Source organism: Apteryx mantelli, chromosome 29 (assembly GCF_036417845.1).
Source record: "Apteryx mantelli isolate bAptMan1 chromosome 29, bAptMan1.hap1, whole genome shotgun sequence".
Classification (NCBI taxonomy): Eukaryota; Metazoa; Chordata; class Aves; order Apterygiformes; family Apterygidae; genus Apteryx; species Apteryx mantelli.
The window spans coordinates 1647504-1661677 of NC_090006.1; the positions used below are offsets into that span (position 1 = coordinate 1647504).

The 14174-nt window shown below is 67.5% G+C and overlaps 1 protein-coding gene across 1 annotated transcript in view; it reads right to left on the reverse strand.

Moving 5' to 3' along the window:
• The window catches only part of TET3 (tet methylcytosine dioxygenase 3), a 36492-nt gene that overhangs the window by 6128 nt on the left and 16190 nt on the right, over positions 1-14174 (reverse strand). The window contains exons 5-6 of the mRNA XM_067312262.1: positions 4500-6171; positions 492-582 (exon numbers count right to left, since the gene is read on the reverse strand). Coding sequence (XP_067168363.1) covers positions 492-582; positions 4500-6171 — 1763 coding nt within the window. The remainder of the gene's footprint in view (positions 1-491; positions 583-4499; positions 6172-14174) is intronic.

A 14174-nucleotide genomic window follows, 5' to 3' on the forward strand; every position in this document is an offset into this window, starting at 1 on the left:
ACCCTCCTGAGTTTGCACTCCCCCTCCTGAGTCTGCACTCACCCTCGGGAGCATGCACTCGCTCTTGGGGGCGTGCACTTGTCCCAGGGAGCGTGCACTCGCCCTCCTGAGCCCACACTTGCCCTTGGGAGCATGCACTCGCCCTCCTGAGTCTACACTCGCCCTCCTGAGTCTGCACTAACCCTTGGGAGCGTGCACTCACCCCCCTGAGTCTGCACTCGCCCCCCTGAGTCCGCACTCGCCCCCCAGAGCCTCACCGGAGGGAGGAGGGCGCCCGGGGGCCGGCAGGAGCTCGCCCACCCCGCGCCCTCGCCCACCCCGCGCCCTCGCAGCATCGCGGCGCCCCCGGCCCAGCCGGCACCCACGGGCGCGCGCGGCCGGAGGGGAAGAGCGGCGGCTCGGCGCCGCGCACACAGGCGGCATTGTTCGCCCGGGCCAGGCGCCGAGCGCGCCGCCGGCCCCGCCGGGTGCCCCCCGCGCCGCCCCCTTACCGCTCCTCCATGAGCTCCCGGATGGAGGCCACGGTGGGCCCCGAGCCCAGGTGGGTGTAGTAGGGTCCCTCGTCCTTCTCCACGATTTGCTCTGTGCGGGAAGGCGGAGGGGGAGCGGGTCAGCGGCACGGAGCCCTGCGCGCCCGCCGCAGCACCCCGGGGTGCCGGGCGCTGTGCAAACACACACAGCAGCACCCCGGGGTGCCGGGCACTGTGCAAACACACACAGCAGCACCCCGGGGTGTCTGGCACTTGCAAACACACACAGCAGCACCCCGGGGTGCCAGGCGCTGCATATGCACACACACACACACACACACAGCAGCACCCTGAGGTGCCAGGCGCTGCACATGCACACACAGCAGCACCCCAGGGTGTCTGGCACTTGCAAACACACACAGCAGCACCCCGGGGTGCCGGGCACTGTGCAAACACACACAGCAGCACCCCGGGGTGCCAGGCGCTGCATATGCACACGCACACACACACGCAGCAGCACCCCGAGGTGCCGGGCACCGTGCATGCACACACAGCAGCACCCCAGGGTGCCAGGCGCTGCACATGCACACACACACACACACACACACACGCAGCAGCACCCCGAGGTGCCAGGCACCATGCATGCACACACAGCAGCACCCCAGGGTGCCAGGCGCTGCACACACACACGCACACACATGCAGCAGCACCCCGAGGTGCCGGGCACTGTGCGTGCACACACAGCAGCACCCCAGGGTGCCAGGCGCTGCACATGCAGCAGCACCCCGAGGTGCCAGGCACTGCACTTGCACACACACACACACACGCAGCAGCACCCTGAGGTGCTAAGCACCGTGCACTGCACACAGCAGCACCCCAGGGTGCCAGGCGCTGCACACACACACACACACACGCAGCAGCACCCCGAGGTGCCGGGCACCGTGCATGCACACACAGCAGCACCCCAGGGTGCCAGGCGTTGCACATGCACACACACACGCAGCAGCACCCCGAGGTGCCGGGCACCGTGCATGCACACACAGCAGCACCCCAGGGTGCCAGGGGCTGCACACACACACGCAGCAGCACCCCAGGGTGCTGGGCACCGTGCATGCACACACAGCAGCACCCCAGGGTGCCAGGCACTGCACATGCACACGCAGCAGCACCCCAGGGTGCCGGGCACCATGCGTGCACGCACCAGCACCCTTGCAAAGGACCGAGGCACCCGGTCGGCTGCGTTGCAGCCTCGGGCGCAGGACGCGGCGCAACGTCCTTGGCGCGCAGGGGAAGCCGGCGGCGAGGGCTGCAAACGGAGGCCGGATCCCCCCCGCCGCCGTGGAGCCTTCCTCCCGGCCGAGGAGGAAGAGCGCCTGCCTCAGCATCCTCCTGCCGCAGGAACCGTGGGCCCCTCCGAAATCGCGGCCTTTCTGCCCTGCTCTCTGTTCCGGCTCCCGCGGGACGGGAATCGGCACCGCTCCGCCCGGCTCTCCATTTCGGCTCCTGCAGGATGGGAATCGCGATCCCTCTGCCCTGCTCTGCTTTTCGGTTCCTGCGGGATGGGAATCAGGACTGCTCTGTCTGGCTCTCTGCTTCAGCTCCCGTGGGATGGGAATTGGGACCACTCTGTCCGCCTCTCCATTTCAGTTCCCATGGGACAGGAATCAGGACTGCCCCACCTGGCTCTCTGTTTCAGCTCCCACAGAATGGGAATTGGGACCGCTCTGCCTGGCTCTTCGCTTCGGCTCCTGCAGGACGGGAATTGCGATCACTCCATCCAGCTCTCCGTTTCGGCTCCCGCAGGATGGCAATCGGCACCATTCCATCCAGCTCTCCGTTTTGGTTCCTGCGAGACAGGAATCAGCACCGCTCTGTCCAGCTCTCCATTTCTGTTCCTGCGGGACAGGAATCGGGACTGCTCCGTCCAGCTCTCCATTTCGGCTCCCGTGGGATGGGAATCGGCACCACTCCATCCAGCTCTCCGTTTCAGTTCCCACGGGACGGGAATCGGGACTGCTCTGTCCAGCTCTCCGTTTTGGTTCCTGCAGGACGGGAGTCGGCACCACTCCATCCGGCTCTGTTTCAGCTCCCATGGGACGGGAATTGGGACCACTCTGTCCGGCTCTCCATTTCAGTTCCCACGGGACAGGAATCTGGACTGCTCCATCTGGCTCTCCGTTTCAGCTCCCGTGGGACGGGAATTGGGATCACTTCATCCAGCTCTCCGTTTCAGTTCCCACGGGACAGGAATCGGGACTGCTCCGTCCAGCTCTCCGTTTCAGTTCCCATGGGACAGGAATCAGGACTGCTCCATCCAGCTCTCCATTTCAGCTCCCGCAGGATGGGAATCAGAACCGCTCCGCCCAGCTCTTCATTTCGGTTCCTGTGGGATGAGAATTGGGACCGCTCCGCCTGGCTCTCCATTTCGGTTCCCACAGGATGGGAATCGGGATCACTCTGTCCAGCTCTCTGTTTCGGCTCCCGCAGGATGGCAATCAGCACCATTCCATCCAGCTCTCCATTTCAGTTCCCGCGGGACAGGAATTGGGATCACTCCGTCCAGCTCTCTGTTTCGGCTCCCGCAGGATGAGAATTGGGATCACTCTGCCTGGCTCTTCGTTTCGATTTCCGCGGGACGGCAATCGGCACCGTTCCATCCAACTCTCCGTTTTGGTTCCCGCGGGACGGGAATCAGCACCGCTCCGCCCAGCTCTCCGTTTCGGCTCCGGGGGCCTGGGGGGAGCCGCGTACAAACCCATCCCGGGAAGCGCTCGGGCTGCGCAGACCCTTCCTCTCCATGCGGATCTGCAAAGCGTTAACGCCTTTAACTCCGATTTCCAAAACCTGCCTCGGCCAAACTTCTTCCCTTTTCCCTTCTTCTTCTTTTTCTGGGAGTTGGCTCAGACTTATGAATTTCCGCAGCCTCTTGGAAAGCAGGAGGACGCGGAGGCCTCGGAAGAGCGGGATGCAGCCAAGGGCAGCTCTGCTTTGGCTCCCAGCGCCTCGAGGCCGCCGCTCAGCTTGTCTTGGCGGCGCCTCCGAGGCCGCTTTCCCGCGGCGCGCGATGCCTCCACGGAGCGCCGTTCGGGGGGAAACTCCCGGCGCCTCCGCCGGGATTTGCTGCCAGGCGCCCGGAGCCGGGGCTGCTCGCAGCGTTGCACCAACGCTTCAAATCCCGATTTAACGCGATGCACTTTAGCAAGCAAAATCTGGAATACGAGCTGCCCCGTCGTATTTTTGGGGGAAAATCCACCCGCGGGGAGGTCAGACCGGACAAGGGAAGCCGCCGGCGTTCAGGCAACGCTTCTCCCTACCGCGCAACGCGCCGACCCTCTTATTTTAGGATGGAGCAAGCTTCCGTCTTCGCAGCCCCTTTTCCTGCAGCAGGGCACAGCGCCGCCTCCGTGTCTTCCGTCCCGGCAGAAATTCCCACGGCCGAAGGCTCCGGCGGCTCCGCAGGAGCGGAGGCTGCTCGCAAATGCCCGGCACCCCGTTTCCGAAGGCACGGTGGGGCGGCGGGGGGGTTTTTTTAGGGAGCGCCAAGAGGATGCTCGAGCAGCGGGGGCCGCGCCGGCACCGGCCGTCCCTCTCCGCATCCCAATTCTCATTCCCGTCACGCGCGGGCTGGCTCGGCTCCAAGGCGAGGAGAAAGCCGGGCTCAGCTGGGCCGCAGCTGCCCGGACGGGGAGATCGATACGGGATCATGCCGCCGAGGCCGCTTTTATCACGGCGCCCGATAAAACCCCGGCTCCCGCTCCGCTGCTTTCTCTCGAGAAAACGGAGCGGGGCCGGCGGAGAGGGCGAACGCCGACCCTCAAACTTGGGGGAAAAAAGGGAAAAAAACCAACCCGAACCTGGGAATGGGGACGCGGCGCAAGCTCGGCCGCGGCTCGCCGTTTCCGAGCGGGTAAATAAATAATAACCGCGAGCCGCCGCTAATAAAGCGCAGCCGGGCGAGCGCGGCCCCCATGGAAATTTCGGGATGGTGGAGCGGGGGGGATGCGCGGGAAAAGCGGCGCAGGGACTCACCGACGCAGTCGCAGGTGGGGAACTCGGCTTGCGCCCGCTTGGCCGGCGTGTCCAGCAGGCTCTTGGTCGGCGTGTCCAGGTACTTGAGCGGCGACTCGAGGAAGCCGCTGAGGGTGGGCGCCAGCGGCGCCTCGTCGGCGGGCGGCGTCCCGGCCGCCTCGTCCCCGCCGCGGCTCTCCTCCGAGTAAAAGCAAGTGGTCGACAGCACCGTGATAGCACCAGAGGATTCGATTTTGATCTGCTTGGGCGAGCGGGATGCCCGGAGCGCCTCCGCCGGCGGCGGCGGGATGGGGGTGGCGGGGACGGGGGGAGGCGCTCGCGGGGACGCCGGCGGGGCGAGCTCCTCGCCGAACTCGGCCTCGAATTGCCGGATGAGCTCTTCCAGCTTGGCGTCCACCACGATGGGGGCGGCGGGGGCCGGGTGGCTCGGTGGCGCCGGCGCCGCCGGGATGCCCTTTTCCTGAGTTGTGGCGGCGGCGGGCAGGGCTGGTGGCAACGGCAACGGCGGCGGTGGCGGTGGCGGTTCCGGGCCGGGCGCCCGCGGAGCGGCCAGGCTGATTTGCCGGAGCGGGGGGAAGAGCGGCGGCGCCTCCTTGGCCTTGGCTTTCTTGACGTGCGGGGCCTTGCGGAGCGGCCGGCCCGCCGGCGCCTTCTCGCCCGCCGCTCGCTGCTGCTGCTGCTGCTTCTTCTTCTCGCGCGGCACCTTTGCGGCCACCGAGCCCGGCGCCCACCAGCCCCCAGCCGCCGCCGGAGCCGCTGCCGGAGCCTCGAGGAAGAGACTGCGCTTGTGGCGCAGGTGCTGCTGCAGCGCCAGCTGCGTCTGCGAGCGGGTCTCCGTCACCGGCCGCTCCGCCGCCGCCGCCGCCGAGCCCGCGAAGCCACCGCCGGCGGCGCCCAGCAGCTGCTCCAGCTCGGCCACGGGGTCGCTGGCCGCCGGCCCCCACGGGCGCTCGGCGGCTCCCGGCGGCGGCGGCGGTGGCGGCACGGCGGCGGTGTGGCGAGGCTCCGGCGGCGCCGCCGCCAGCTGCGTGAGCGCCTCGATGGCGATGGCCGTCTGCAGGCTGACGTTCTTCTCCTTGGCGATGCTGAGGGCGCCGGGGGAGAAGGGCAAGGCGGGCGGCGGGCCCGGCTCGGGGGTAGTAGCACCATGGTCGGCCGGTTCCGGCGGTTCCGGCGGTTCCGGCGGCTCCGGGGGCAGTGGCGGTGAGGTCGGCTCCTCGCCCAGCGCCGCCTTGATCTTCTGCTCCAGCCACTCGAGGTAGTCGGGGCACTCGGGGCCGTCGCAGTTGCAGTTGGGCGGCTTCATGCCGTGCCGCGCCAGGGCCAGGGCGGCCTGCAGGGCGTCGAGGTCCTCGCGCCGCCGCCGCCGCCGCCGCAGCAGCGGCCCGCCGCCCTCCGGCGGCGGCGACGGCGACGACGACGAGGACGACACGGCTCGGGCCAGCACCGAGAAGGCCACCAGGTCGCGGGCGTCCTGCAGGTCGCGGGCGGGCGGCACGGCAACGGCGGCGGCGAGCCGGCCGCCGGGCTCCATCAGCGCGGCGCCCGGCCCGTCGGCGGCGGCGCCCGGCCCGCTGCCCGCCCGCGGCCGCCTCTCGTCGGCATGCTCGGCTGGCCCGTCCTCCATCCGGCCTCCTTCGGGTCCATCAACCGCCTCGCCCTCCGCGCCTGCCTGCGGGGGGGCAGAGGAGAGCGGCGTTAGCACCCGGCCCCTTCGCCCCCCCGGAGGCTGCTTTCCGTCCCCCCCTCCCGCCGCCGCCGCCGCTTGGTGCCGGGCTCTGCCGGGCTGCACGGGGAGGAGGAGGTGGCGGTGAGCCGGGGGGAAACGCCGCTGCGCGCAACGGGGGTCTGGGAGCGCAGCGCCGCGGCATGGGGCACCCGGCGCAGGAGCACCACCAAGGTGCAGGAGCACCCAGTGCGGGAGCACCCGGCGCAGGAGCACCCAGCGTGGGAGCAACCGGCATGGGAGCACCCGGTGCAGGAGCATCTGGCACAGGAGCACCACCAAGGTGCAGGAGCACCCAGTGCGGGAGCACCCAGCACAGGAGCACCACCATGGTGCAGGAGCACCCAGCACGGGAGCAGCACCTTGATGCAGGAGCACCCAGCACAGGAGCACCACCACGGCACAGGAGCACCCAGCATGGGAGCAACCAGCACGGGAGCAGCACCTTGATGCAGGAGCACCCGGCACAGGAGCACCACCACGGCACAGGAGCACCCAGCATGGGAGCAACCAGCATGGGAGCACCCGGTGCAGGAGCACCCGGCACAGGAGCACCACCACGGCACAGGAGCACCCAGCACGGGAGCAGCATCGTGACACAGGAGCACCCAGTGCAGGAGCACCCGGCACAGGAGCACCACCATGGCACAGGAGCACCCGGCACAGGAGCAGCACCTTGATGCAGGAGCACCCAGCACAGGAGCACCACCACGGCACAGGAGCACCCAGCATGGGAGCACCCAGCATGGGAGCACCCGGTGCAGGAGCACCCGGCACAGGAGCACCACCACGGCACAGGAGCACCCAGCATGGGAGCAGCATCGTGACACAGGAGCACCCAGTGCAGGAGCACCCGGCACAGGAGCACCACCATGGCACAGGAGCACCCGGCACAGGAGCAGCACCTTGATGCAGGAGCACCCGGCACAGGAGCACCACCACGGCACAGGAGCACCCAGCATGGGAGCACCCAGCATGGGAGCACCCGGTGCAGGAGCACCCGGCACAGGAGCACCACCGTGGTGCAGGAGCACGTGGTGCAGGAGCACCACCAAGGTGCAGGAGCACCCGGCACAGGAGCACCCAGCACGGCAGCAGCATCGTGACACAGGAGCACCCAGCGCAGGAGAACCACCGTAGCGTGGCAGCAGCCAGTGCAGGAACAGCCGGCACGGGAATATCGAGCGCAGGAGCACCACCATGGTGCAGGAGCAACCGGCATGGGAGCATCCAGCACAGGAGAACCAACACACCACGGAAGTACCCAGCATGGGAGAACCACTGCGGCACAAGAGTACCCGACACAGGAGAACCCCGTGCAGGAGCACCCAGCACGGGAACACCCGGCATGGGAACACCCAGCACAAGAACACCCGGCATGGGAACACCCAGCATGGGAACACTCGGTGCAGGAACACCCAGCATGGGAACACCCAGCATGAGAACACTCGGTGCAGGAACACCCAGCATGGGAGCACCCAGCATGGGAACACCCAGCATGGGAACACCCGGTGCAGGAGCACCCAGCATGGGAGCACCCAGCATGGGAACACCCAGCATGGGAACACCCGGTGCAGGAGCACCCAGCATGGGAGCACCCAGCATGGGAACACCCAGCACAAGAACACCCGGCATGGGAACACCCGGCATGGGAACACTCGGTGCAGGAACACCCAGCATGGGAACACCCAGCATGAGAACACTCGGTGCAGGAACACCCAGCATGGGAGCACCCAGCATGGGAACACCCGGCATGGGAACACCCGGTGCAGGAGCACCCAGCATGGGAGCACCCAGCATGGGAACACCCAGCATGGGAACACTCAGTGCAGGAGCACCCAGCATGGGAACACCTGGCATGGGAACACTCAGTGCAGGAGCACCCAGCATGGGAACACCCGGCATGGGAACACCCAGTGAAGGAGCACCCAGCATGGGAGCACTCAGCATGGGAACACCCAGCATGGGAACACCCAGCATGGGAACACCCGGTGAAGGAGCACCCAGCATGGGAACACCCGGTGAAGGAGCACCCAGCATGGGAACACCTGGCGCAGGAGCACCCAGCACAAGAACACCCAGCGCAGGAGCCCGCAGCATGGGAGCACCCGGCATGGGAATACTCGGCGTGGGAGGACCCGGCCCGTCCGCTGAGCCACCGCGAAGCAGCGCGCTGCCCACCCACAGCACCGTGGGGCCGCGGGGGCCGCGTCACCCGCCGCCGCCGCCGGTCGTCACCCAGAACGACTGATCGGCCCCAGCAAACCGCGCCAGGCGTCCGCGGCGCCCTCTGAACCCCCGCGGCGCCGTCCCGCCACCGCCCCGCGCGCCCGGCTCGGCGCCCGCGGGTGCGAACCCGGACGCCGCCCACGTCCCCACCCCGGCGGCCGCTTTCGAAATCGCTCACGGGCTTTCCACCGCCCCCGGGCCGCCGCGCGAGGCCGGAGAGGCGAGGAAGAGGAGGAGGAGGAAGGCGTCCCGGCTGCAGCTCCGCGCTCGGGAGCCCCAAAAACCGCTTTCTCCCACCCTCCTGCGTTTTGCTGGCACGCGACGAGGGGAACGGCGTGCGCGCGAGCAAGCTGTCAGTGCCGGGCCGTGCGCCGTCGCCGCGTCCTCAAGCGCCCCAAGCCTGGGGCCGCGCTTAACCCTTCGGACACCCGCCGCGGGGGAGGCGGCGGGGCAAGGCGACAGCCCGGCGCGTCCCGCTTTCGGGCAAATCGGGGGGAAAAACGGAGAGCGGAGCCGCTCGCGTGGCACGGCGCTTTTGGGGAGGCCGCGGGAGCTTTCCCATGCTCGGGCCACTGCCGCCCTCGCCCTCGTCGCGGCCGCTCCCCCGTTCCCGGCGTTTTATCCCGCTCTGCCAGCTCCGCGCTCAGGGCCGGACCCCGTTTTCCCGGAGGCGCCTGTTAGGGAGAAAGGGGCCGGCCGGGAAAGCAAAAAGCAAAGAAACGTCCCCAAAGTTTATGGCGGCGCCGGGCTGGGGGAGAGCAGAGAAATTCCCACGAATTCCAGCTTTTTTGCCATTTTTTTCGCTCGCGACTATTTTCTTTTCCCTTTAAGTCGCACCCAGGGGCTTTTAATCAGCTCCCCGGCTCTCTCCCGGGCGGCGCGTTCGGACGCCGCGGCTGCGGAGCCCAAGGCCCGGCCCCCCCCGGGCGCAGGCGGCTGCTGGGGTGTGCCGAGTTGGCCCGTCCTCAGCCCCAGGGGCGGCGGGCGCCGGCGCTCGGCCCTCGCCGCGAGCCCGGGGGACCGGTCGGTCCGGTCGGGGCGCCGCGCCGTTGCCGGCACGCCGCCGCCTCCGCTCGCCGCGCCGGGGCCGAAAAAAAAAGGGGGAAAAAAGAAAAAAAAGGGTGTTCGGCCCTCGAACGCAACGGGACGACGGAGCTTGGCTTCATCCCCGCCGGCTCCGGCGATCCCACCCGCGCGGGGCCGCCGGCGAGGCGGAAAACGCCACCGCGATCCCCCCCACGCTCCGAAACGGCCCCGCGCGGGCTTTCGAGGGAACGCTGCGGCGGGGCGCCGCGCTCCCGCCCGGCACGGCCCCCGGCGGCTCCGGCAGCGCCCCCGAAGGGTTAACCCGGAGCGGCTCTCCTTTCCCAACCTTTTTTCTCCCTGTTTTTTTTTTTAATTCCCGGGAGCGGTGGCGGCCGCCGGGCTCTCGCGCCCGCTTCCCTTTGTTCCCGCGGCCGTGCCGAGGGGCGCCCCGGTTTACCGGGATTGGGGGGGGAATGGGGTGTGGGGGGGGGAGGCTTTTCCCGAAAATCCATTACCCCGGCTCGCTCCGCCCGGCTTCGGTCTCCCCGGAGGCCAAATCGCGGCGGTTTTGCAGGGCTCCCCCTCGGTTCGCCTCGAGGCAGCGACCTCCTTCCCTTTTTGCACGGGGAAATAAGACTGAGGCGGGGGGGGTGGGGGGGGGGAAGGAAAAAAAGAAGGAAAAAAAAAGGAAAAAAAGGGAAAAGCGAACGGCGGAGTTTGGGGGAGTTTGGGCTCTTTTGTCGCTCCGTTCCCGCACGCTCGCTTGGGAATCCGCCAAAGCCGCCGAGCGGCGTAAAAAAGGGAGGGAGAAAACATCCCCTTCCCCCCCCTCCCCGCTCACTTTTTTTTTTTCCTCTTTTTTGCCTTCTTCCTCGTTTTAAACGCTGAAGCAGCCCAAAAAAAAAAAAAAAAGGGAGGGGGGGGGAAGGAGAAGGAAGCGCACGCACGCACGCACGCACGCAGCCCGCCTGGACGGCCGCCAGGCTCGGCACGGCTCCCGAGCGCTGCTCCCGCTCCCGTTCCCGCGCCGCCGCCAGGGTGCCGCTCGCCGCCGCCGCTGCCGCGCTTACCTTGGCCGGCTTTGGCGGCGGGAGGAGCGGGAAGAAGCGGAGGCGGCGGGGGGTGGGGGGAAGAAAGGAAAAAAAAAAAAAGGGAGGAAAAAAAAATAATAATAATAAAAAAAAAAAAAAAAAGGAGAAGCCGGAGCGGCCGGCGGCGGAGCTGCCGGAGGAGGAAGCGCGGCGCTGGTGCCGGAGCTCCCCTCCCCCTGCAAACAGCTGGAGGAGCCATTAGCCCTGGCGCCGCGCGCACGTACGGCGCGGCCGAGGCGGCCGCCCCGCCAGCCGGCCCGGGGGGCTGCTGGAGGGGCCCCCGGCGCGGCCTCGCCGGGAAAACGCCGGACGGAGGGTGGGATGCGGCGCGGCGGCGGCGCGGTCCCGGCGCCCCGCTCGCCGTCCCCGTGGGAAAACGGCGGGGAGCGCGCGGGAAACGCCAGGGAGCGCGTGGGAAAACGCCGGGGAGCGCGGCCTCGCGGCGTTCCGGCACGGGAAAGCCCGGCTACCGGGGTTTCCCCGGAAAGGCGGCGGGATGCCCTTCCCGCCGGCGGGCCGCGCCATCCCGGGGGTTCGATTTCCCGATGGCAAACAGGAGGGATCACCAGCCGCGCCGAGCTCTTCGAGCAAGAGCGCCCGCGACATCCGACGCCCTCCCCGCGGGAACGGCGCGGCCCCACGGGCAGAGCCGACCACAAAAAGCCCGGAGCAGGGACACACCGCCGGGATAATAAATAACCCGGGCAGGCGAGCAGATAAGCGCTGGCCGGGGGAGCCCATCCCGCGCCGGCGGGGCCGAAGTCCGGCGCCGCGCGAGCCCGGGCGGCGCGTTAGCCCGAAAAACGCTCCGAGGCCGAGCCGGCGGCTCCCCCGCGGCTCCGGCATCCTCGCGCCGGCCGCCGCGTCCTCGCCTGACCCCGCGCTGCCGGCGGAGACGCCGGCCCGCAGGGACCGCCGCGCTTGCCGGCTTCGCCGCTTCCCGCAGCCTCCCCCCGCCGGCGGGGGGGGGGCACCTGGTTTTGGGGGCATTTCTGGCAATTGCACGCGCCGGGGCAACACCAAGGCAAAGGGCTCCGGCGCGGCAGCAACATCTGGCTGCAGCTGGATGCCGCCGGCCCCCGGCATGGCCGGACTTTTGTTCCCTCCATCGCCGCCGGAGAAAGCAGCTTCGCGCTGGCCCGCGGGAACGCAGCCCCGAATCCCGAAACAACCTGCTCCCGAGCCGAAAACGAGGGGATGAGCCGGGATGCCCGGAGGGACGGTCGCCGCCCGGCACCGGCCGCCCCGCCAAAGCCAACGGGGCTGGAAAGCCGCCTCGCGGGCGGTTTTTCTCCCTTTTTTTAACCAATTCTTTTAAACGTCCCCGATGGCTTCGACGGAAAATCAAGGAAAACGACCCAAAACAAACAGGCGGCCCTTTCTGCCGCGCTTCTGCTCGTCGTAAATCAAGCGCCGCTCCGGCCGCCCTTTCCAAACCGCACGTTTCGGCTGCCTGAAAAACCAACATCGGGCCCGGCCAGGGGAACAGGTTTCCAATCCCTCGGGCTCGGGAAGCGCCAGCTCGCTCCCCCCCGGCTTATCCTTCCCCGAGCGGCTCCCGAAAGCCTGTCCCGCATCCCGCACCTGCCCGGTGCCTTTGCAAGGGCTCAGCTCGGCCCCAGCGCCGGAGGCGGCTCCGGAGATGGGGCGTTCGGAGGCTCAGCGTGCCCCGGCAGAGGATTTGGGAAGAGAACGGAGCAACTCGGTGCATGGGGAGCATGCGGGCGCCTAGCAAACAGCTGCTTCGCTCTGCCCTGGTGCAAAGCCTCGATTTTGTGCAAACCCCATCCTCGATTTTGTGCAAACCGCGTCCTTGATTTTGTGCAAACCCTATCCTCGATTTTGTGCAAACCCTATCCTCGATTTTGTGCAAACCCCATCCTCGATTTTGTGCAAACCGCGTCCTCGATTTTGTGCAAACCGCGTCCTCGATTTTGTGCAAACCGCGTCCTCGATTTTGTGCAAACCCTATCCTCGATTTTGTGAAAACCCCATCCTCGATTTTGTGCAAACCCCATCCTCGATTTTGTGCAAACCGCATCCTCGATTTTGTGCAAACTCCGTCCTTAATTTTGCGCAAAGCCCATCCTTAATTTTGTGCACACCACGTCCTCGATTTTGCCCAAACGACATCCGCTATCCGGTGCAAACCCCATCCTCGAATTTGCGCAAACACAGTCCACTGTTTCGTGCAAACCCCATCCTCGTTTCTGTGCAAACGCCATCCACTATTTCATGCATATCCTACCCTTGATTTTGTGCAAATCCTATCCTCAATTTTGTGCAAACCCCGTCCACTATTTTGTGCAAACCGTGTCCTCGATTTCGTGCAAACCCCATCCGCTATTTAGTGCAAACTGCATCCTCGATTTTGTGCAAACTCAGTCCACTGTCTTGTGCAAACCGTGTCCTCGATTTCGTGCAAACCCCGTCCGCTATTTTGTGCAAACTGCATCCTCAATTTTGTGCAAACTCTGTCCACTGTTTTGTGCAAACTGCATCCTCGATTTTGTGCAAACTCTGTCCACTATTTTGTGCAAACCCCATCCTCGATTTTCTGCAAGATCCACCCTCTCTTTCATGCAACTCCCGTCCTCGCTTTCGCGCAAATCCCGTCCTCGCGGCCGCCCAAACCGCGGAGGGCAGCAGCTCCCCGGCTCTGCCAGGTGGCCGGGGGTATCCGGGAGGTCAGCGAGCCGCCGCGCGCGCCGCTGACAGCCAGCAGCCTCGGCCGGCCAAGAGCCGGGAGCTTCCTTGGCCAGCCGCCCCGGGCTGCAGCGCCCGTGGAGCCCCGCCAGGCCAGGCGCCGGGCTTGTGGTTTTCCTGCGCTGGCAGCGGCCGCCGCGCCGCTCCGCGCCGCTCCGTGCCATCCTCCGGCGGCCGGCACGCTCCTCCGGGATGCGCGGCGGAAACGCTCGCGGCCATAGCGGCCGCCGCCACCTAACGCCCTGCCGGGAACGGCCGGCGGCTCCCGCCGCTCCCGGGCCGCGGGAGAGGAGCCGGAAAGCATCGGATGCCCTCGCTTTCCCGGGCTCGTTCCCGTGCTCCTCGCCGCCTCCTCCCGCAGCGCCGGCCGACGGCTCGAGCTGCTTTTCCGAGCTGCTTCCGCGGCCTCGGCTGACCCCGGCGGCGCGTTCGAGCCGCTCGGCTCCTGTCCTCGTTTCGCCCCGAGGAAAAGCCGGGATGACGCCAGGCGGGCGGCCGGCTGGCAGCGCTCCCCCGGGATGAGCGCGAGCCTCGCGGATTCCGGGACCTCCATGTCCCGGCAGCACCCGACGTACCACTAATTTAACCCCCTTTTTCTTCTCATGGAGGGGGGGAAAAGAGACATTTTCACGCACGCAGACCCTGCCCCAGTCCTGGGAGCCGGGATTTCTCCCCCGGAAAGTTTCCCCTTCCCTGTTTGAGGCTCCGCAGGGGGAAAAGCACCGCCGGGAAACGGTTTTGCCCCTTTTCCCCCTTACAACCCCCTTTTCTCCCCCCCCCCTTTCGCCCCGAAAGGCGGGCGGGCGCAGGGAGAGCCCCCCGCGCCGCTCGGCGAGGTCGCGCGCCAGCAGCTGCTGTTAATCCGCCTTGGCCGCCGTTCAAAGCCGGCCTGGAAAA